The sequence below is a fragment of the Puntigrus tetrazona genome, chromosome 25 (assembly GCF_018831695.1).
Source record: "Puntigrus tetrazona isolate hp1 chromosome 25, ASM1883169v1, whole genome shotgun sequence".
Classification (NCBI taxonomy): Eukaryota; Metazoa; Chordata; class Actinopteri; order Cypriniformes; family Cyprinidae; genus Puntigrus; species Puntigrus tetrazona.
In genome coordinates, this window is record NC_056723.1 from 11417918 (window position 1) to 11442989 (window position 25072).

The 25072-nt window shown below is 40.8% G+C and overlaps 1 protein-coding gene across 1 annotated transcript; it reads left to right on the plus strand.

Annotated features, from left to right (window-relative positions):
- Positions 1–450: 450 nt before the first annotated feature.
- Positions 451–23197, plus strand: klf13 (Kruppel-like factor 13). Its single transcript, XM_043228252.1, has 2 exons — positions 451–1226; positions 15546–23197. The coding sequence occupies exons 1-2, from the start codon at positions 773–775 to the stop codon at positions 15869–15871; spliced, it is 780 nt and encodes a 259-aa protein (XP_043084187.1). The 5' UTR covers positions 451–772; the 3' UTR covers positions 15872–23197.
- The last annotated feature ends 1875 nt before the right edge of the window (positions 23198–25072 follow it).

The following is a 25072-nucleotide window of genomic DNA, read 5'->3' on the forward strand; positions in this document are numbered from 1 at the left end:
TTTTATGATATACTATTATATATGATGCTAATAGCATAGATTTGCATTTAATAATAAAACATTTCAAACATATGCATTATCACTAGGACTGTAGCCTACATTTCAAATCCTGTTAAATTACAATAATAATAATCATAATAATAATAATAATGATACATGTAGGATTGGAGTCATTACAAAAATGCTTTGAGTGAGTGTTTTTTACCATCTAGATTAATATTATTCTAAAAATAAACTGCATTCTCACGCATATAAATATACACGTCTTATGCGGGCTATAGGTTCTGAGTGAAGTTTCTTTTATACTTTCTAAAAAGTTTGGTGGGGGCAAGTAAGGTAGTGCACTCCGGGACACGTCGCCATCCAATGAGCGCGCGCCGGCTCGGTGACGTTGCCAAACGCTACCGGCCGACACGCCCCCAGCATGGATACAATCAGCTCTAATCGGCGCACGGCATACTGTCACTTTAACGTTGTGAGGACTACAGCCACGATGGGAGTTTTGATAGTCAATCCAGACAAGTTTTCAGAGCTCTCGTCGCCGGAAACTTATCTCTAAAGGACGCAAGCAGTCGGTGTGGCGCGCTCACGGCTCGATCTCGCATGATTTACATGCAGGATGTCAGTGTTGCTGAAAAGCCGGTAAGATAGTGCAAAGTGAGTTTGCTTACGAGAGCTGCCTATTCAGCACCACACAAAGGGATCTACTGAGTTCAATGGTCTACTGTCATCGGGTTTGAATGTCATAGAGAAACAACTACTCTTCAACGAAATGGATCACTTCGCAGCAGAGTGCCTTGTGTCAATGTCCAGCCAAGCAATTGTCCACGGTCCAAAAGGGAATAGAGAGATCAAGCCAGAAACTGCGGCTGCACAGAGGAACGGAGAAGAAACCAAGGAGCCTTTGAAAGACAACTCGTCTCTTTTCGTGGTGGCGAGAATTCTGGCGGATTTTAATCAGCAGACCCCCACCAATTTTGCCGAGCAGGCAAAAATCAAGGAGGAGAGCACGCCGCCAGCAGCAACCCTAACCAGAGATGATGGGAACTCTGCCACACCTACCACCACCATCACCGGCGACTCTGCTCTTAAACAAAGAAGCAAACGATTTAGGGGTCGAATTGAGCAAGAGCCCCCACAGAAAAAGCACAAATGCCACTATTCAGGTTGCGAAAAAGTTTATGGCAAATCGTCCCATCTCAAAGCCCACCTAAGGACACATACAGGTCAGTTTCCATTCCTGCCGAGTGTATTGCCGTTTCGCAGATCCAATGTAAACATCGCTTGTGTTCCGCGCAAGGTCAGTTTTTACGCGATGGGACAACTGTTGTGTTGCGGCGATAGTCTTTATTAAACGCGCATTTACTCTAACCGGTCGTTTTAAAAGGACATAAATTGTTATTCGAGGTAAGTAGCGTCGTAAATATCGGCACGCCCACTATGAGGAAGCTATATGGTAAACAGCAACAGTTCTTCTTCTCCCCCAGTGCCTCGCCTATACGAGCCAACTCAACACACACATGTCCAATAAACCAGTTTTCATTTTCAAGTTCAAAGCACTTTATTGGCACGATTATTCTGCGTGCAATATTGCCAGCGCATTAATGCACACAATAAAAAAAAAACAGAAAAGGAAAACACCGAAATAAGGTGGCATGACTGTTAACAAAAACAATAATAATAGCGACAACAATGCACCATAAAATAAACATTCAACAAGATTACAAAAAAACAAAAACACTGTTTACAACGTATGTGCGCGCGTGCTCATGCATACAGACATTTGTACTATACATTCAATACCTTCTCACAAAAATCTGCTCGCAATTAAATCTAACACGCTGCTGGCGAAAAAGAGTCAGGCACCCCATGATGTAATCGCTCATAAAGTCTTGTAGGCTATAGTTTCAGGAGGCGATGCTGGCAGTTCGCGTAAAGTCACTGGCAATAGCGCGCGGCGCGGCCGGCGAAACAGAGTCCAGAAACGGAGGGTTCGCGCATAATTTGGTTTTCTGCGCGTTAGTCCTTCAGATACATGCAATGGGGTTAAAAATGGAAAAAAAGAATAAAAGATGGGGGTTGGTGAGACTTCTGCGGTTGCTTGTTTGACTGTTAAGCTCTTTGTTGTGATGTGCCACACCCCCGTCGGACAGACTGCCAGCTGATCTGGCCAGCAACAGACTCGACCAGCCGAGCGCGGAATCGCGCGGCGTACCCGCCCTCAGCGCGGACCTCGGCCTTTATAATTGACGGTTAGGGTGGAAAATACATTTAGAAAAGTAATTATACGTTTCTGCACCGCGTTTTCACGCGTCGTGACGTGTAGCGCCGCTGCTATCATTTTATTAACCCCTCGCTGTTGTCACGTCAGACAATAGATGGTCCTCCTTACAGGAAACCTGCTCTAAATCGAAACGTTCTTGACGCCTTGACGTCGTAACCTCAGATCAGAGATAAACCGCATAACTATAAATTCAGAGTTTTCCGAAACACACCCCTGGTTACTCTAAACAGATGAGTGTTCAGACACTGCGATGTGTTTTATCAGGTAAAATAGATCAGAGTCAAGGTGTGATGGTAAGATTGATACACTAAGTTCATCATTCAAGTTTAGGAATGTTTTAGGCTAATTGTTGCTCATGTTGGTTGACCACAGTTGCAGAAAATCAGGGGAGGAGGCGATAGCCTATTTGCACATTTATTAAGGTAATAATTCGGTTAGTTATGGATCAGCTGTTGTGCAAAATTTATAGCTTTGCCTTGGCATTCTAATTGAAGCAATATGTCACAAAAATCCAAGTAAACTAGTTGTCCCGACTAATCCAGAACGCAACTAATAAACCGTAGTGACTCATCACTTGTGGTTATATGTAGATTTGACCTATACTTGCTTATGATGACCTACCAGTCTAAACCATCATCTTGAAAATTACAGCATAACACATTTCATCAGTCAGAAAAACAAAAACAGTCATAATAATACAAAATGTGCTATCATGCCTATCTGGATTTGCTTCCATCATGAGTAGCATATCTGGTGAGGCTGTCTCAAAACCTCACATTGACTTTAAAAGTATGTGTGTGTGTATAATATATATATATATATATATATATATATATATATATATATATATATATATATATATATATAGAGGGTTGACTGGATTTTCACAAAAGGCATCATGTATATAACTTTGATGTACTCAATGTGGGCGTGTCGTCTACAAGGTTGCTAGTTTTTACTTCGCTTGATAATAGGTTGGGTCTTTTACAGTATATATAATAACATGTTTATGTCAGCACACACCACATACCACCCTGCATTCAGGCATATTGTTCTGCAGAACTCCGGCTTCAGTTGTGGTCCAGTGTATGGTGTTGGTTACGTGTCTACTTTTGTGTTGACATGTCAGAGTAAGTCAGATAAATAGCTCAATTCATCGTTTGCGGTGAATTTGTTTATGCTGTGCATTTAAGACCTCCCTCACTTCCTGTCTTTCAGATGAGCTATTCTCTAAATTGCAGACTTTAGATTGGGTTTCACTGTAGTCACCGGTCTGCGATCGGACCACGATTCCGTTAAACAATGAGTGTTCCATCTCATTTGTTTTGGTAATCAGAGAATGTGGGTCATTTGAGTTCAGCAGCCCAGGCTCAGCCAACCTGCTCCTTTCTGGGCGCCTTTCTTAAGCACTCAGCAGATTTTCCATCAGTCTCTACCAATGGAGCAAAGAGAAGATGGATCTTTCTCCCAGCAACGCACTGCTTTTGAACTGAAGGGGGAACACAGAGTTATAAAAACAAACTTGGGGAGCCAAGAGTACTGAAGACCTCATTTGACTTCAGCAAACGCCCTAAATTCCCTGCTGGTTCTGGTTTGCACCCTGCTTTGGATCATTTTTCTTAATCCGGCAGGAATTGGGCACAGAGAGTTGCGTCCAGCTTTCTACTTAGACCGTAGTGTCGCCGATGGAGCCTTATACTGTAGCGGTAGGATAAAAGCTTGGGCTCTGGGGCTTTCCTTCATGCGCAGAGATGCAGTCACGCCAGTCAAACTGCTTTCGTGAAAACGATTAGTAATTTCTGAAAAATGCAACAGGTCTTGCTATGTTTCCATTTTGCTTTTTTACTGTCGTGGCAACTTAATTGTAAACCATTATTTACTTTATTTGTTCGGTAGTGGTGTTCTTGTGCTATTCTGTTGAATGAGTAGTTCCAGGGGAAAAGGGGATGGCCCAAACCATCACAAGTGCAAGCTTGCTGGCAGACGAAGGCGTTTTATGATAGAGCTGGAGCAGATGTACTGTCATGATCAAACGGCACAGAAATGTTGCAAAGGGCTCAGCTTTGAAATGCACTGCAGCAAATGCAGTAGTTTAAACAGCAATGAAAGGAACTTTTTACTTTGTACTTTTGAAGACTATACAATATCGCATTAGTATAGATAACTGTGTCAGTGCAAAGTCTTTTAAGTGTCCTCCCCAAGAATTTGTTACTAGCTCACATAACTTTGTAAAGCACTTGTTTGCGGACTGAAATGGCCTTTTCCATCTCGCTAGCAGTCTTATACCACATATGTTTGCCAAGCCACCAATTTTAGGTTCTGGATCTATTTGTAGCTCTGTTTTCTTTTTAAAGAAAGACTATGTATTGTAACACAGCAATTCTGTGGTAACCTGTGGTTACAGAGTGACCCTCACTGAGATAAGTCTGGTAAAATAACCTTCTTTTGACCTTTCGAGTGGACCTTTTCAGCTTAGCCTGACTGTACTGCCACTGCTTCTGTTCTCTGGATGCATCCTGGACTTTAATCTCCACGTTGTTGGGCTTTATAGTCGTGTTAAGATACGTTCATGGCCTAGGAGAGCATCAAGTATAATATTTGACAGATGTTTTATGGCTATGCACAGTCTCATAGCAAAAAAGGAGGACACACGGGAAAGTTGGAGAGGGTAGAAAGTAAGGAAAAGAATCCAATAGCATGTGGCTGGATGAGGAAGGGCTCATTAATCATCCTTATAAACACAGATGGACAGATTCAGAGAGATGCTTGGTTTGCATTTGATGAGTTGTTAGCTGTAATGGTGCACAATATGCTTTCAGATGATAATTTATAACATTCTCATTACTTTATGAGGCAGCCAAACTTGACTTGTTACCAGAAAAGGAACCTGTGGTATGCATGATGCAGATGAAATGGGTGTGGGGCCATCCGGGAACAAAAAAAAAGAAGATTTTCACAAACCTGCAAGTTTCGGTTTAGGAAGAGGAAGTGACATGGCTTGAGGAGACTGCCATGGCCATGGCTGTGACGTATTTTGGCTGTTTGTTATGCAGAAAAGACATTGTGTTCTTTCAGTGCATGTGAGTTTCTCATAAGTGTAGTTCCTCTGAAAGAGTTTTGCATGCAATACCTGACTTGAAAAATGTCAAAGCGAAACTGTTGTATTAGTAATTAAACCTCTAGAGCGTTAGATTTCTGCACATGTAAAGATTTAATGTAATGCAATAAAGCATTGCTCGATTCAAGTTTACCTCAAAATAGAAATTCAAGTCGTCACTCACTTGATTACAAAAAAAGTAGATGTGAGGTATGTGAAATGAAAGTAAATCAGCCCAGATTTTGGAGGTTTTAAAAGCACATACATAATTGTCTTTAACTGCAAACTGTACATCAAGTCATTGCAAGTCATGCAAGTCATGTTAGGCTTTTATGGATTTATGTGTTATATCATCATAGCAGCAAGCTGCATACAGGTTACACCAAAGATTAAGATATTTTATTTTGCACACTAAAATCATATTTCCATCTGTATTATGTATATGTCTTGTGGATCTGCTATTGAAACAGGGAGTATTTTGATGTTTCTGAATTGACTCAAAATGAACATTATGCCTCAAATGCTGTTGATGAAGCTCAACTTGCACTGAAAGCAGTATATTCCCTTAACTAGCCTGCATTCGATTAACTCACTTTCCAATATAATCCTCTTTTTATAAGTTTTAAGGTACGTATTCACTGGACTTGTGGTTGTCAGCATTCCCTTCAATACTTTGTGAAAGTCGAGGCTAAATGAAAAAGTTCATGAGGTCCAAATTGCTTTCAATAGCAAACCCATGACGGACCCTCGTGATCAGAATGGGTACATGTGGCCCCTGTGTTCTGGGTTAATCTCCATCGCCCCATAATCTAATCTGCTCCCTGTACAACTCCATAATGTCATCTGGGCCCAGTTCCTAGACTCATTATCCTGATTGGGCTACTCAGGACCTATATCACTAGTCCTTGTACTCATGGGAATATCTCCAGGGAAGTGGAGGGGCATGTTACCACATCAAGCCACTAAGTACTTGAGAGAGTCTTGAATATTGATAGCACGCCTCAGATCACACTGTTGCATGATGTGCTGTGCAAGGGAGATTAAATGAGATCACCTCCAAGGCCTCAGAGGTTTTTGTAATCCTCCGCCACATTGAGATGGTAAGTATGAGCAAGCGAAGCGGTGGGACGTAGAAGATGAGAGCGAATGCAGTACACAAATTGCTCATTGTGCTGAGTGGGTTGGTGAAGAGAAGGGGGACACAGCAGGTTGAGGGTCTAAGGTTACCAGACAGCTTTGTCTGATCTCCTGCAAATATGAGGAGGCGGGGTTTCTCTCCAACCCAAAATGCTATATAATACGGAGACAGATTTTGTCACAAATTGATGAGCAAGATTGGGGGAAGGATCTTAAATAGGACACTGCCACCAAAGACAGGATGAACTAATTTTAACAAGATTTAAATCTTAACTTAGCATGATGTAGTTCTACTCTCCACCTTGAGTATTATGAAATAGATTGTTATTGACTCACTATGGGTAAGGTCATAATTGCTGCCTCTGCGTGTGGCTAGTATGCATTAGCTTCAATCACCAGAAGCAGCATACATGCATACAAAGACCATAATGGCATATTTCACGGTTGGTTAGCTTTTTTGTTAGGCCTGTGAACTCTAATGTTCGTTACGTGACCCTTTGTATTGTCTTTAAGAGTCCCAGTAGTGTGCACAATGTAAAGATGACATTGTTTTGCTACAGAATCTGGTGCATGAACAAAAATGGTGTACGTGGTCAAATGTTTTCACTCGAACAATAGTACTGACCATTGGTTCAAATGTGCATTAAAACGGCAAATTCCTAGAACTCCCTCCTCCCAGGTTTATAGCAGATACATGCAAAATTAAACTGACTCGTCAGCCATTTTTCTTTCCTCTGCACTGGGTTATTTACAGACATGACATCCTGTGCTGTCATCCTGCCCGTGGTTCAGGTGGAAGGTTTTAGAGGATGGGTGGGACTTGGGCACTTCTGCCCTGTACTGGGCACAGTGCCATGGCTGGGGTGGAGTGGGGCTGGGCTCAGTGTGAGGGTGATGGCTTCACAGCAGGGAATCTACTTTCTCTGACTAAAACTATTTTCCGTTCCACACCCCTGGCCTGCTACCTCGTAACTAGAATATATGTTAGATGCCAAGAGTGCATGGGCTTGGCTGACCCACTTGCCATTCAGGATACGCACCAGCTAGTTAATTGGAAATGATGTTAAGCAGGGATCTTATGAGTTTTATATGAGCACCTGTGTTTATGTTTGAGAGATTAGTACAAACAGAAGAACTAGGTAATTGGGTAACAATGTTAGGTCAGGTTTTAAAATGTCATGCTGTAATCTCCCAAAAAAGTTATATTTGATTAAAAAGTTAAAAAAACAACATATAAATAACATATAAATAAATGTGATAAATACATGTCTAGGAACTTGATGCATATGCTTTGTTGTGTACTCTCTTTACACCATTTAACCAGTTATCTATATGAATCAGTTCTATCCACTTAGCATGTTTGTTTTCTGATTTTTATTGTCAGCCTCCTGTGTGAGTGGTAGAAACCATGCTTTGGTTCATCTCTCTCTCACTCAAATGTGATAGGCTGAAGTGCTGAAGCCCCCTGGGTGTTTCATCATCCACTCATCCACCCTTTTGCAGTCATCTATCTTTCCTGAAGCAGCCCTCACTGTCGAGAATACAGTTATTTTTCTTTCATATAAAGAGAAGCATACAGTTTTAGCTGCTGTTATAAAAGCGAAAACACAACTCATACTCACCGTAGATTTGGTATTTGAGTTGTTACCTATCAAACTCAGCTGAACGTATGTACACTTTACTTAGCTTTGGCAGAGTCTTATAAAAGCGAGTCTGTTCCTGCCTAACCATCCCCCCATTGCCCTGTGTCCTCTACGCCCACCCATAAGGGCGTAAGGTGACAGAACTGCTGAAGCATTGTATAGTTTGAGCTCTTTTGCTTTCTTACATTTAGTATGTATGGGTGTCGATTTCTCTGTGCAGGAAGAAGGGGATCTGGAGCTATATTTTGGAGCTGTATTTTCAGCTTCCTGAAGCATGAGCCGCCAGCTTAGGGTCTCACGCAAACTCTGTGTGGGGCGCTAACACTGCAATTTGTGGGTGGGGATGTACTGTACAGAGAGGCAGAAGTGTGGGGGTGGGTACAGGGTGGGATCCGTTGTCAAAGCCCTCCATTGATGTAGGTCACTTGCTCAGCTGCATCTGCTGGCAATCTGATTTGGTGATTCTCTGCAGTAGCAGTGCATGCATTTAGGTTTTTATGATGCGGATTGAGGGGGCAAACAAAAAGGAGTGGAGAGAGGCTGTTTTCTGCTGGCTGCCAGAACCTTGGTTTCCTTTCAGGCTTTTATATTGACTTTAGCTCTTGCCAGTGAGATGTTTGACCCCTTACTGTCTAATAAATCTGTATGTGGAGGATCCGGGCCTGTGTGTTCTTCCAGGCGTGGCTGTAGGATGAAAAGGATCATTCAGTGGACAGTTATGGGGGAAGGGTTGGCTTGGCGGTTTCGAATAGAGAGGATCTTACTGTCAGTGGTGTCATACTCAAGGTGAACCTTCAGGAACTAAATATGTTCAAAGAATAGACACCCATACATTAATGTTTAGATAATTGACCTACTCTTATACTTTCAAATCTGACTGACACTTGTTTATGAAATAATGACAACAAAAAATAAGTCAAAAGAATGTTTCAACAGTTTAAGAGTCCCAGTAGTGACACCCAAAATAACAGTAGACCCCACTGACTTTCATTGCATCGACAAATAATGCATTGAGACATTTATGAATGAAGAAAGAAATTTATACAGGTTTGCATCAACAATTTGGGTCGAAGTTTTGCAACATGTAAACAGAGCCTCAAACAGCTTTGACTAATGTTTGAACGTTTATACATGATTCTCAAAAGATTTTTATTAATAGTCATTTAATTTAAACTCTTATGATAATATAAAAATCAAATTTAGCACAGTGTCCTGACATTTAGCAGGCTTTTGTGCCTGTACATGAGTGTCAGCTCTGTGGGTGACCCTCATCCACCTGCCCTTGCCTGTTACCGTTTACGGGCTTACAGCTACAAACTGTCTTAATGGAAAATTGGGTTAAAATAATTATGCTGTGTTGCAAAACAATCCTAGTGGCCCAGTTAGGTCAGGACCCACAGGAACGTTCATTCCAAAGCTACAACAGTGAGTAGGGCAATGCTGCAAGATGTGCTCTTTGTGAGGTGGGAAAATATAGAGGGGAGGGGACATAAATCTGCAGCAGTTGTGGCTGCTTCCTCATATAATGTGTCTTAGACCGTGTGTGCACATGTGCTGTAGAGACTGGGAGGAGTGAGTTATGTCTAGTAGGCTAGGAAGGCTTGATTGAAATGCCTGATGGTGAAGGCTCTTCCGTCAGACACAAGGCCAGTACTATTGTTCACATTTTTCAACAGCATTAAAATCCTGGGAGGAGAATGCGCAATTGAAAGACAAGTGGTTTTTAGCGTTTTTCATTGAAGACAATAGAGGATGATAAATTAAACATAGTTGCCTTTGTCGCAATGTCTCTGGACAAGTCTGGCCCAGTCCTAATCGTTGCACCTGACCTAGCCGTAATGTCTTTGTTACACCCACATCCATTAGCATTAATCCTCAATTTCTCAAAGTCACTGGCACGAACAGAGTACTGAAAGCCTGATGTGACTCACCAAGACTCAGTGTGGTTTGTCAGCCCGGCACCCCCTCCCTCCATTAACACATGCATATGTGTGGTGTACTTCTGTCTTTTTGTTACAATCCCACAGTTGTCTCAAAATGCTGTGATCTGGGTCAAACCACCAGGAAGGTTTTCGCTCAGTCAGCAATCTGCTCACTAGACCTTCACAAGATTAATATAAAGTTGTGTCTAATGTAGATATGACGATAATGCTGACTATTTGTTATATTGCCCTCGACTATAACGTAGTCCAGGCAATGTTTGTGCCAGACTTTGCGTTTTCTGGTCTCCGTGGTGTGTTGCAGTCTCTGTGAACTCACATCTTGGCAATCTCAGTTAGATGGAGGGCGTGACCTATATCTTCTCCCAGCTCGGTTGCTGATGGGATTGCATATACTCCCAAAATTCCCTGCTCCTGTGGGGTAGTGATGAGATCATCTCGGCAAGCATCTCAGCCCTGGTGGAAAGGGGAAAGCTGAGTTGTTGGCAGAAATTCCCAGGTTTGCTGAGAGAAGCTGAGAACTCTCTTGCAGACAGTATTGGAAACTTTGCGATTAAGAACTGGCCTGTCTGGGTCTCCAATGGCCCAAAGCAGTCTCGTCATTAACATTGAGGGCTTGAGCTGGCAGACTTCTGCATGACCCACCAGGAATAAATTACAACCTGCTGGTAAGTGCTGCAGCTACATTTGTGGTGCCATTTTGGAGATCAGACTTGTTGTGGTTTTCCACAGATAACAAATCAGTGTTAGACTGGAGGCTAGGACGCAGTGTGCCCCTGATTCAGTATGCCTGATCTAATTGGGATCACCATGGGCAACATCAGGATCTAATACATATTGTATTGAAAGCATCATGTCTTGGTCTAGTTTACATCTGTATTTGTTGTATCGTTTTTTGCGTTGCCTCCGGCTAAAGTTAACTGAAGGCACATGTGTACTGTCTGTAAGATTCTTGGCCAAAAAACGTTGTAAAAACTAGATCTCTACAGTTGGAAATAGGCCTTTTATACTAATCTAAGATCAGTTTCCACTGTCCCGGTCCTGACCTTCATTACTGCAAGTCAGAATTAACAAATAGCACAGGGTTTCTGCTATAAACTCCTGTTCTACATTTTATGTGGACATTATGTGACGTCTGCAAGGGATATGTCGGTTTGGTATCTAGAGGATGAATTCAAAGTCTTCTCCTAATTACCTAATTAAAATGTTTTCTCAGTCAGATCTGCTTTCTGAATGACAGCAGCTGATGGTGCACTTGCAGACTTTGCTAATTTGAAAGCATGTTCTAGGGCATCAATTGTTTAGTTCTCGGCAAGCCTAGAGAGTCCACTTTGAGCTTGTGGTTAAAAGGATTTGTAAAGATCTCCCACTGGTGGTCTTTACTACGTTTCTCACGTAGTGTCTGGCTGTCTCCATCCCTACCTACGTCTCCGCCTGCGTAAGGGCCTCACGGTTGAAGAAACCTGAGGAATCTTATCTCACCCACACAGAGATGCTGGTAGCTCTTGTTGGAACAGGTGAGCGACACAAAGTCTCCTGGATCGACATTCAGTCTGTACTTGTGTTGCTCAGATAGTGGCCCGATCAGATGTCTGTGGCATAGACTTAAAAGGTCCTTTTCACCCATTTCCTACAGATTCAAAGCAATCTGAAGTTGTTCCTTCTTTGGGCCCTCTATGAAATGGAGTTGTGGATTTGCGATGTGTTTTTGTATTTGAAAGAAGACATGAGCAAGAGTTTATTTACTGACCCAGTGGCCCCAAAAGAGAACAGTTATGTAAGGCTGCTGTCTGTGACATAATGGTATCGCCTCTGAAGGGAAACACTGTTGCTCGGCTACCTTCTCTATGGGATGTCCGTACTAGCAACTGTGATGTAACTGCTGCAAAGGGTAACTGGGTCACTGTGTTCGTTAACACAGAGGTCGAATCTAAAGCTCTCTTAATTACTGGCCCCTGTTGTGAAAAAGACTTGGGCACATGCAAGGCTGGTTGCACCACACCAAAAAGGGTGTAGCTCATCAGTGTGAAGACATGCCATTGCCCATGTAACACAAACCACTTCAAAAAAAAGTCTCCTTTTGTGCCAACTGCCATGCTGTGAATAAATATATTGACCACAGGCAAGGGTATGAGTAAAGTTTACATAAATGATGTTGCGGGTATTTGCATGAACAGTTTGACACATTTTCAACATGACTTATGGCCTCACTATTGTTTTTCCCAAAGGGACAAAAAAAGGAAGTGTCCTCAGTGTCCCCTTTGCATGGTTTTTGACATGGTGGATAGAGCCGCAGCAACTTCCATCTGTTATGAAACCGTTATACGCTGGACAGTGTGACCTTTTTACATAAGCCTACTTCAGTGCCACGTCGAGAGCGCCCTCGTTGGTGATAATAATATTCCTGGAAACATGTCTCACTTGAACTTTTAGTCATGGTGAAACCATGCAAGCAAAAAAATTTTAAGCACGGTGTAACAGGTTCTTTTGAGCTTATATGCTAGCTGCCCAGTGCACTAGCCTTTGCAGTGAATTGTACAATTGTTGATAGAGTTTCCTGTAATTAAAACAAAGCCATAAATATTACATGGGATGTAAAGTACTAAAATTATTAAATTAAACAATTAAATCTGTAAAAGTCATGTCAAAATTCATAATCTAAATTATACTAAAACTTCAATTTAAAAAAAAAGCTACAAATTTAATTGAAACTCAAAAATGACAACAATATATACTAAAATGTGGATTATATAACATAATTATATTATATATAATTATTTCCTCTCAGAAGAATTTGTGTAACACCTGCGCATTGTATTTTTGTCACTATTCACACCTTTACATAGTCTAGTCTTGCTCGTCGCTGTTATAACCTGTGAAATATAATATTGCAATTCTTGCCTTTGCTGTGAAGCTCCTCAACACTCATAACTCACACTTTACAACCTTGACTTCCCACAGACTCTTTCTTGTGTTAATTAGACTGTAAATTACAGGTTGGCTCCTGTCGTTGCTGAAGGGAGAATCTCAGACCATCCACCTCTCTTTCCCCTTTCCTACTTCGCTAATGTTAGATCTTGTGTATTTATGTTTATATGCCACAATCATGACTAGATCCAGGATGTTTAAAAAAGGTCAAACAACAGTGACCCTCCCAGATTTGTTCTTGTGGGTGTGGCACGTTTGAAGGTTAGTGGATTTAAATTGCAGCTTTGTATATTTACGGTATGTTTGGATGGACTTGAATATGTGTGTGGCCAATGAGTATAAGATGTGTTTTTGTACCAATGAGAGTGCTACGAAGTTTCTTGCTTTACTTAAAGTGGGAGTAAGTGTTTGTGTGTGCGCAACTGTATATTTTTGTGCACGTGGGAGGAAATATAATATGACAGATTCAAGTGAACCTACACAGACATTGTTGTGGACACAAAGCTCATTCACACACAGGCTATATTTTCATATGTGTGTGAAGGTTTTATTTGTTGACATATAACATAGCAAGGGTCTACATGTGAGGTGCATATGTCATCACATTACTTTTTGTATGTGTGTTGGTTCACATGGTGGAAGCAGGTCTGTCTGAAAGTGAGTGACAGGGCATAGATTTAGATGAGGGCAGTCTAGACTCGCTCTGCCTGGTGTTTCTCTCGCTTTCTCAATCTTTTATAGTAGGGGGAAGGGACCCCAGCAAAGCTGTCGTCCCACACATAAATTTGGCATCATGTATATGTTTTGTTTGAAGTTGTTTTCCATTGGGGCCTTAAGGGGAAACCACAAAACAAAGGCAGCAGCAAAAAGCTGTCTGGATCTCTGCGTACTTTGCCTGTTCTGTCTAATTTAACCAAGTAATGACTGAGATGTCTGGCTTTTTTCTTTCCCGTTCTTTGCCTTTCAAAATTATGAAAAGTGCAGTCACAGAACCCTCACAATATTCAGCGGCGGTTTTAAGACCTTTGTGGTGGCGCTGCTAAGGGAGGGAAAACTGCTGTTGAAAAGCTGGCAAAATGAGTAAAGCAATTCTCACATTTATGGAGAAAGGCAACAAATGAAATGGGGCTAAAATACATGTTGTATCTGACATGTGTGCACAAAGAAAGAGGGCGTTGGTACCGCGTTTACTCGACTGTGAGGAAACCACACCGAGATATATGGTCCCATCTGGCTTTGGGTAGATTTGTGTCTAAGCCCACTTTTATTGCCTGAAGGGGAAGGGGTAGGGTATAATTTCCCATGCTTTTGGCTCACTGCTAGTTTCGTCTTTGAGTACAAGCCGGGGCAGGGTACCATAGTAAAGACCATTAACCTGCCTAATTAAACTGGCTGTCTGGCTCTGCAACATGTGGTTGTAATGGGGAGAAAATACTTTGCAAGTTCAGTTTGAGACGTGTGCCAGGTCCAAATAAACCAGCGAGTATGTGTTTGTGTGTCCATCAGTTATCTCAATAATGAGTCAGTAAATCCCATAAGCCTCTTTGGAGCAGTCAAAGTGATACATGTCCCCCTAGTATTCTCATGATTCTCCAATTAGCATGATGCAATGATTATTGGGCTGGAACATATGGTTCATTTTTAATGCAGTGCATTCTTGGTTTAATGTGTGGGCTTTTCACTCAGCTTAGCGAGTGTAAAAAAAAAACAAAACTTTTTTGCAGACTTTTGCTTCTATAGAAGAGGATTAGCATGCTCTCATGAGCCGCTTCTAAATAGTTGTGCCACATCAGGTCTTTCACGTCTGGTTAAAGACTGCTCATTTTGGGATTTAAAAGCCATCCGTGGAAGGTAAACCCTTGCGTGACCTGGATCTGAATGGTCTGGGTCATTCACTGTTGTTTTTAGTGTGAACTGATCTTGATTCTGTGGTGGTTTAGCTGCTCTAGTGTGTGAAGTTGGATTGTATGGGACCTGTATGGCTTTTGTGCACTGTTCACCTTCTCTTCGGTGAGTGCTGAATGTTAACATACCAAGAGAAACCACGAAACTGCTTCTAGATCAGTTTAAAAGAGTATATTATGCCAATGAGGCATGTCGGCACGGGCTTAATGGGGGCCATGCAGAATAAAAAAGGCAGCAGTAGGATTTTCTGTGCTGAAAGAGTTCATTGTCCACATAAGGGTTGGACTTGGTTCACATCAGTTGGCACCGCCACCCCTATTTATGGCTGTTAGCGACGCATGGTGGTGTTTATGATGTGGCCTCTTTAACACCTTGTTTTTGGAGCAAGTTTACGCTTTCAAAAATGGATTCAAAGCAAAGTTTCAACAATCGGATACTCTGAAGCACAGCTGCAACTTCTTATTTGTAGATGCCACATCGGCCTATAATCTGCAAAGACTGTAAAGCTTGTATAGCTGTTTTGAAAACATCACATATGTCTGAGTGATCATGAATGTGTGTAGTAAACACTAACAGCTGTGTGTTCTGCTTTCTCTATATGTTTGTCACAGGAGAGCGCCCCTTTCCCTGCACCTGGCCTGACTGCAGTAAGAAGTTTGCTCGCTCTGATGAGCTGGCACGGCACTATCGCACCCACACGGGCGAGAAGAAGTTCGGCTGCCCCCTCTGCGACAAGCGATTCATGCGGAGCGACCACCTGATGAAACACGCACGCCGTCACTCCGACTTCCAGCCGGCCATGCTGAAGAGGCAGCACGGCGGTGGCAATGCCACCGTCTCGAGCAGCACGCGCCCCGGATCCCTCAGCGATTATAGTCGATCTGACGCCTCAAGCCCCACCCTAAGCCCCGCCCTCAGCCCAGCCAATTCGCCTTAACCTGGCCGCACTTTCTTCCCGTGGTGCCTGGGTTCTCCAGGCTCATTTTTTTATTGTTCTTTATCCATCAATTTTTTTTTCCTAAAAATTTAGCAGCATAATAAGCGCCATGCTAAACCCCGTCGCTTGCTGTGGTGTACTGTACTGTACATAACTGCTTCTTGTAGTGCAATTTTCTTGTGCAACCCCTAAAAGAGAAAAAAAAAAACACAAAAAAGAAAATGCCTTTTCCACATGGCAATATTTACATGATGTACCATATGTCTGTATTTTTATAGCTTCTGGCCACAGCCTCTTTCCATTATGGGTTTTTGTTGCTTTCATATACAACCGCTCTGTTCAAATGAACTAAAAAAGTTGAAAGGTTTGACAGGTAAAGATGTTTCTTTTTAGTTAAAACGGGTGAGGGAGAGGGGCACACATACACCTCAGGATTCAGAACAGTTTTTTTTCTCCTTTAATACTCACATTGACTGCACAATACAAGCATCACTTTACTCCGAAATTCAACAGAGGTTGAATTTTGCGCCCTGCTCAGGGATGGCCTCGTTAGCTTGAAAGAATGAACATGATGAAGAGAAACATACGTTAAGAAACAGCCTTACACTTGGACAAAAGGAAACTTTGCACTCTTTTTTTTTTTTTTTTTTTTTTTGTTGGTTGGTTGGTTTCACATCAGGGGAAGCACATTCTGGGTTTTAACAGTCATTCATTCTCTTTATTAAAATCTTTTTTTTTGTAAATCAGTCTTTTAATGAGAGTGGCAGAATATACGAAGGGAGGGCAGTTCTGTCTCGAGACTGGAAATGACTTTATTTTCAACATCGCTATCTCCTGCTTACCCTGTAGTCACACAGAGCTCTGTTGGCCTGGGTCCATGTTTCAAAGGGAATCCTCTCAATATAGCACGAATGTCATTATCAGTCCACTTTTACATGCTTGAGCCGCCCAATGAGAAGAACAGACAGCACCACTTCTCTCGGTGGACTAAACTAAACTCCCCTTGAAAATTTGGAGGCTGAAGTTTTAAAGCAGCTGTTTCCTCAATAAAAACAGCACATTCATCAACTTCAGGGTTTTTCACTACAGTACGACACATTCAAAGGGACTTGTCTGGACGTACGCCTACTTCAGACTCAAATAAAGACAAAAAGCACATGACCAGAATCCACCAAAGACCAAGGTGTGAATGAGAGAACAGAGAGGTTTTTTTATTCTACCCAGAGCAACGAGGGAGGGAGGGATGTTGGCATTCTCTCAGGTAACAGCAGAAGTCCTGGACCTCTGCCCTCAGCAGAGCTCCATCTGCAGAGGCCTTCCACTTAGGAAACTGCATCATCCTACACAGGGCTATTCATAGCACACTAGCCAGGGAGACGAGTGCCATTACAGCGGAGCTTTACGCACTCTGTCTCGCTCACTCTATCTGACAAGAAGGAGTGGGCGTATGAAAGAGATAGATGGAGGGCTGAAGTTTAAAAGAAAGAGATATCAGATCTACCCCCCGAGTCATAACCAGACACCATGCAACAAATAGTAAAGTGACATTATTGCTTCCAAATTTGAAGCTTAATAAATGGACAGAGAGATTGCACTGTGAGCAGGGTTACATCGAAACCATTTTTTGGTATTGCCACTTATCGTTGCACCCGGTGAAGACTAGTGGTTGACTGATATGAGACCGATATGCAACTAATGTAATACCAATATTTACATGATAAAATGATAAATGAATGCCAATTTTAAGACATTTCAGTTCAAGAATGAGTCTGAAATATTGGTTGTTGGCTGATACTTGTAATCTCATAATGAGTAAATAATGACTTGAGTAATCGGCCTGGGCTGCATTTTCCAAAAGCATTTTGAGGCCAAGTACATCTTAGAGATCATTGGTGCTTATAATGCTTCTTGGAAATGTAGCCCTGAACAAAATATCGGTCAGTAAAACACTTATCTGCCAATACCGATAATCAAAATGACCAATTAATAGGCCTATGTTCGGCTGTCAGACACTGTTATCAACTGACAGAGGTATTCGTGAAATGACCAGATAACAGCAGATTAACCAGCCCTGCTGATTTATCAGTCGACCACTAGTTAGGACACGGATTTCCAACTAATTGTGAACAAGATTGTCAGAGTTTGTATCATCAGGGTTGTTTCACTTTGTGGTAAAGTGAGCAACAGGCCTCCATGAGAACAAAGAGCACTATCTACAGGAGGCAGGAAAGAGGGGGTTGGCCCATAGCGAGACAGATAAAGACTGAGGCTTTATCAGGAGCTGAGCACTCCAGCAGAAGAAACACCCAGTCAGCTCCCTCTCTCTCTCTCTCTCACACGCGGAAAACCTCCCTCCCCTCTGCACTACTCCCCTCTCACCCGCCAACAGCATCCCACAATGCATTGCAGGAGCTTAAAGAAGGAAAATGTCCTCGTCTGATTGGATAGCATCCAAACAGCCGGCCAGGGGGGTTGTAATAGAGGAAGTTGAGGCCCAAATCATAACGGCTTACACACAATAGGCATGATGCAGTATCAAATCAGAGTTGAGCTTGTTGGGAATTTTTTTAAAAGAGTATTCTTCCCCCCGTTTGGCACTGTCGACGACTACTCAGACAAGATCAGTCGCTCTTTCTCTAAATTACTGTACTTTTTCCACAAGCACAGGGAAACGCTCACACATCTTTTTTTGTTTTACTGTTGCGGACCACTGACTTGTCAGTGTGACCACTCATTACCTCAGTGAACAGCTGCTTTCAAACTCGACTCTCGTTAAAAAGGGGGCTTTAGGCATTACTACTCGATTTGTACATATTCATACATATCAAACGAACAATGTATTTACCGTCCTTTGTCGCTTCAGCCTGCGAGGATGAAGGGTTACCGTGAGAAACTGTCAACCGGGCCTTACTCGCTCAGGCGAAAGGCATACAAGACCCTCCAGGAACTGAGGCACCGCTATCAAAACTACCGTAGCACTGCCTCATCCGCTGCCTCACTTTCCCATAGCGCAATGTTCCTGAAGTGACATTTTAATATTCATTTTCCAAGCTTTCTGTGACAGTTTTTCACTTTATATTCATAAGCTCATTATTCAACACCAGCCATCTTGTCTCGTCTCATATTATCTTGCACGTTTTCCTTGCCCACCCTGCATGCCCAGTGCGGGGAAACCAGCATCAGAGTCGCCCAGCTGGACGAGCGCTCCAGGGCTTGAGGAGCAGGTGGGGAGGCCTGTGAATGCCAGGCCTTGTCCCCCCTTTATCCTTCCTAACAACCCCCATCCCCCTCACAGGGGCCTCTCTCATAGCCCTCAAAAAAACCTCCACATAATCACGGCTTTCAGCTAAAGAAAACAGCCCTAATCAAAATAAACAGTGCCACGACGGCATTATTCCTGCAATAAACCAACACGTAAAGCTGTCTAGCTGCGATTGCACCCTCCCCTGGCCCTTCAGAGTCATTTCAAATGCGACTTCAACCATCGCCAATGACGTCACCAACTTTAGCCGATTTCTCCTCCAGAATTTCTCACGTCAGCTTTACTTCCAAAGCAAGCTGGCCATGTGTGTTCACTGTATGCAAGAAATTCATTTGTAGACGTTTTATAGTTGCCGTTCAACCGTCTTTGATTGTATCTCGCAAATACTCCCAACTGCTGGTCAGGAGTGGGTATTTCGGGGGCAGAATAAGGTCGGTCTGAACCAACATCTTCTTCATTAGTACTGCTCAAACCATGTCCAATGAACCTCGAAAACCCGAAACCTGCAGGCAACACAAGTCTCTTGCATTTGGGTACTGGTTAGATAGAGTATACACAACTAAATATCTATTTTTTCCTTATAATATTTACTGAAAATGTATTTTCTCAATGCAAATTCACTCACAGCCCAGGTTAGTGTGAATTACATGTAAAAACGCATACATGCGTGCTTGTGTTTCTGTATTTTTCACTGTACCGATACTACTTGAATGCGAAGCAAGACCATTGAACACAGGTGGAAACATGTCTAGGTCATAACAAGTCAAACTGTACCTGCTAAGTTTCTCGGCTTAAAACCCATGGATGTACTCATTTTTCTTTTGTTTGTTCAATATTTCTGCATTGTGTTGTATTTTTTTCTGACCATTTTCTTTGTGTTCAGATCTTAGCTGTTGTTGTTGTTGTTATTATTATTATTATTATTATTATTATTATAATTATAATTATTGGTATTTCTTGCAAAGTATGTTGTTAGTGTTTCATAAGGCTTTCTTTTCTGTCTGCTGCAACGATGCTAGTAAAATTGGACACTGAAAGACACTGAAAGAAAGCTTTTCGTCAGTAGCGGGATATAGGTACCACCAAAACATTGAGGGTAAAAGGTGGTCTTAAGTGAGAAAAAAGGGAAATATCCTGACTTCTCAAAAACATTGCATGAGACTGAATGCGATACACACGATCAAGTCTGATTTATCGCATTACCATAGAGACCACAGCATTGTGAGTAGGTAGTCACATTCATGTTTTATTGTTTTGTTATTTAACATAATTAGAATTTCATCTGTGTTAATTTTTTTTTCTGTCATGTATCTTTTCAAACTCATACCTCTACAAAAATCGAGAAGGTTATGATTTGTTTGTTTTTTTTTGTGGGACGGGGTAGGGGAATTTGTTGGATTTCATATCTGAATGAATTGTAAATTTAAATACAATATTTTTTATGAATTATCATGGTCTTACGAGCCACAGAGCGTCAAAGCGAATCATCTTTCGTGAAATTCATTCTCCCAGTAAACCCACGCACCCGACCCAAACAATTTGTTTTGTACAAATCTGTTTGTTCATAAAATCCGACGCAGTGATTTAGATAGCATTTTTTCGAATCCTACATTCAGCAAACTGCATGTTAGTTCCATAACGAGTGCCAAAGGCATTGGAAAGGTGATTTGATTTCATCATATACAGTGATAGTCAAGATAAATATGACCTTGTACAGTTTTCTATGAGTGACGTATGTTTTTATGTGTATGTAGCGGGGTGAATGATGTATCAGAGGCGCGAGTATTTGTAATTTCCCCATTTGGCGTGATCTAGATGTACTTTTTGTTTCTTTTCGTTATGTTTTTCTTAATTTGTCTTTGTTGTACAGAACAAATGCACATATTAGTAAAAGTGAAAGCTCAGATATTAACCTGTTCACCATCCAACGTGAAAGCTCTACCATTCCAAAGGATTGCAATTGCATTTGCTATAAATATGCTGCTTATATCCAACCAATGCATCAAAGCTTCTTTTCTTTATGTATTTATTTTGCTCTTATTACTCTTTTTGACTGTGATGTATGTATTACATGACTTTTGTTACTAGTTCAATTTGGTACTTAACTTTTCCTCCCTGTCTTTCCAACATCCTGTGAACTCTTCTTACCTAAAGAAAAAGCCACGCCACGTTCTGATACGTTTAACAGAATAGAGAAAAGACAAGATGGCTTCCACGCAAGTGTGCAGTTATCAGCTCAAATATTGTCTTCCCATACAAAATAGGGTCAGTTTGACTAACTGATGTTCTCAGTGCTGTTGGATGATGACGTTTTTAGTAGGATGTTATTGCCAAGGACGCTGTAGTGCCACGACTTTCTCAATTTTGGCATTGGATGACTGCATTAGAAGAGTTGAGCTCTTGTTTAATAGATGTTACCAAAGGCTTCAGGATCGAATGAATGAATGTTGGAATTCAGTTGCTTGATGGTTTCAGAAAAGTACTGAGGGGCTTTGAAAAATATATATTGCACCCTAAACTCATTTTTTAGTGGAAACAATCAAAGGCGGCTGACAGTTTTCAACATGGATACGCAGAACTGACAACGACTTGATTGACCTTCGTTCTCACATTCAAAAGGCTTTTTTGATTTAATATAGTCCAATAAATACATATCTACGAATATGTACACGTACAAAACATTGCCTTTATAGTCCCACCAGTTAAAGTCGGACGTTTCGGTGTGACGATCACTTACTAGTGAAAATTACACTGTGTTTTTGCAGTTAAATGTTTCTCCAAAGAACCTATGGATATGTAAATGCCATACAGTGATTGTCTATCCAGGTAAACAAAATCGCTAGACAGCGAGCGCAACTTCAGAAATGGATATTTACGATGTCATGCGCTAACAAACATCATTTAGTTGAGGTCTGCGTAACGGTAGCCTCTTATTTGAAATGGTGGAAGTGGATTTAAGTCTTAGCCGTGGCTTCGTTTTGACTGTTGTTTATGTTTTGTCTCTTGCTCGACTCGGGAGACACTAACTGCTTTTGAGGGCTGTGGTCATTTCTGTTAGTCTGGTCGTCTGCCAAACCGTGCGGTTGGGTTCGAACAATCTCACAACTGTTAAAAAATAAATAAAAATTGTCTCTGATCCCCAGGTGTCGTGACCTAGTCCCCCTCATTTTTTGAGGAGAATCATTCAGACGACCCCCTGCCGTTTGCCGAAATTCATTTCAAATGATTACACCGACATTTCCCATAAGATAAAACCCCGTAATCTCGCTCTGAAGATCAGACACTGTGAAAGAGCCACTTGACAGACTGAACGCATCCTCGTCCGTTGCAGTTTCCATGCGACTTTTCTCTCCCGACGCCTGTGTAATCAGTTTCGGGCGGTCGATGTTCCTGATATTAAAGCAAAGTGATTCCACGTCCCTCCCTTTTCATACACGCCAGTCAAGCACATCATGTGCAAACACTCTCCTATCGTAGAGATTTCGCTAAGTGTTGTATAGCCTATTGAATCGTAGTGAGGCTCTAGAGGCCTCATGCTGTCCTGTAGACGTCCGGCGCGTGAACTCGACTTGCCTTCCTATTGTACGTATCCGTCTGTATTTTAACAATCTATTTTAACGACACCGTGTGATGCCTGCTCCAGTGACTACATGATGCTGGGTTTCTATTTCCCAGCACCTCTGTACTTTGTACAATAGCTCTTCTCTAGCAATGGCCAGTTCTGTTCTCCATAACCTCATTCAAAACAACTGCCGCAAAATGAAACTGTTTTTCGTTTTGTTTTGTTTCGATTTTTATTTGCAATCAACCAAATCACTACAGTGAAGTATTACAGTTGTACAGTTCCTTGAATTATTCAGATTATATTATTGTTGCTGGTCTATGGTTGCTCTGCTGTACCTTTTTATGACCTTTTATTTTTTACATGTTAGACAATATTGTGACTATGTCCTATGCAAATATGAGAATTAACAAGAATTTGTCAAATAATGTATGTTGTCTTAACTTGTATGCATGAAATAGTGAAGTTTACATTTGAGAATAAATTCATAAATAAGAAGCAATGCTATGACTGTAATTTGTTTGTTTAACAAATATAACTTTCAGCTTTTGATTTTGTACAGTATATATGTTAATATTAATATATAATATATTCACTTGAAGTGTAAGCATGTGTAAATAGCTATTTAAAATGTATTTATATGTATTTACATATAAACAAAATAAATACTTAAAAATTATTTGATTCATAAATTCAGTTTAATTAACATAATTGACTTAATTATTAATATGCTATTTGTAATAGATTTTCTATAATTGTACAATATAAAATAATTGGATAATTATACAAAAATATATTTTATGTATGAATGTGAATATAATATAATGGTTTTTATTATATAGATAAAAATATATAATAAAAAAAAAAGTTGTAATTCACACATTCATACATAAAATATATTTTTGTATTTTAAAAATAATAAAAAATACATAATTCATATAATTATACATACATATATATATATATATATATATATATATATATATATATATATATATATATATATATATATATATATATATATATATATATACACACACACACACATATATATATATATATATATATATATATATATATATATATATATATATATATATTAGATTATTTCAGATAAATTATTGTAATTATTTCAATTATATTATCATCCTGGACTGCATGACAAACTACAGTTACACTGTTACATATAAGTTTTGCTTTCTTTCAGTTTTAAGTTGTCAATTTTATTCTCATCAGTTCATCAAAAATCCATCAAACAAAAAAAAAAGACTTGCTCATTTGTATGCTCAGTAACTTCATTACAGACTCTGAGACTGTACTCCTTATAGAGATCCGTGACATACACAGTATTTGGCAGCCCTGAGCTCACTGCAGTCCCTGGCTCTGAATATCAAAAGCTTTGGCACGCAGAGCACAATTCTAGGCAGACTTTGCATCACAAATTCACCCAAACCCTTTAGCGCCCAGCCAATAGCTGCACTTGTTGCTCAGCAGGATGCCAATAAGAAGAGAGAACAGAGAGACGCCTGTTGAGTGAAATAATGCGCTCAAATACGCCCGTCTGCAGGAAGTACACCTTGTTCTTGGCATTAGCGCACTCATGCAAATATTTACTGTAAGTGATGCAGAGACATGTCAACAGAGACCACAAAACAGGTGGCATTTGTGTCTTCTGTCTAGTCGTTTGCAACACTGAACAAGAGCGATGTTGAATAGAGGGTCAAGATGGTGAGATATCAAAGGAGCAATGTGGCTGGCACATGTGCGTCGCGTCATACGCCATGTGTGTAAAGTGATATATTTCACACAGAAAATCTGGACCACTGCAATATCAAATAAGGGCCGATACAAAACTAAAGAATGAGTGGCCCACATTTTGTCCCACTCAGTTATGCAATGAAGCAACACTTTCAAAATTCACAACCACCCACTAACTGGCCTGCATTTCTCTGGTTATTCTCATTTTCAGGCCTGTTAGGAAGAATGAAAATGCTAAAAATATGCTGAGATAGAGCTGGTGTGTTCCTCACTCCGTCTGCTCACCTGTCCATGAGAAACTTTCTCTCTTTCTGTGATACACGCAGTTAGTTTCATATTCTTCTGCTTTTATATCCCATATTTACAAAACAAATTACAGTTTTTTTATTCATTAATTTATTATTATTAATATTATTGTATAGGCCACATTATTTGAAATCGTATAATGGTGAACAACCAGAAATAAGAGTAAAATAATACTCATTAACCATGTCAATATTTATAGAGGGAAAATCATTTATACATTGATTGTTACACAATTTAAAAAACCTCAGCAATTTTGTGATTATTTTATATATTTGCCATTACCATTTCCAAAGCATGCTTGATCTAGAAAAAA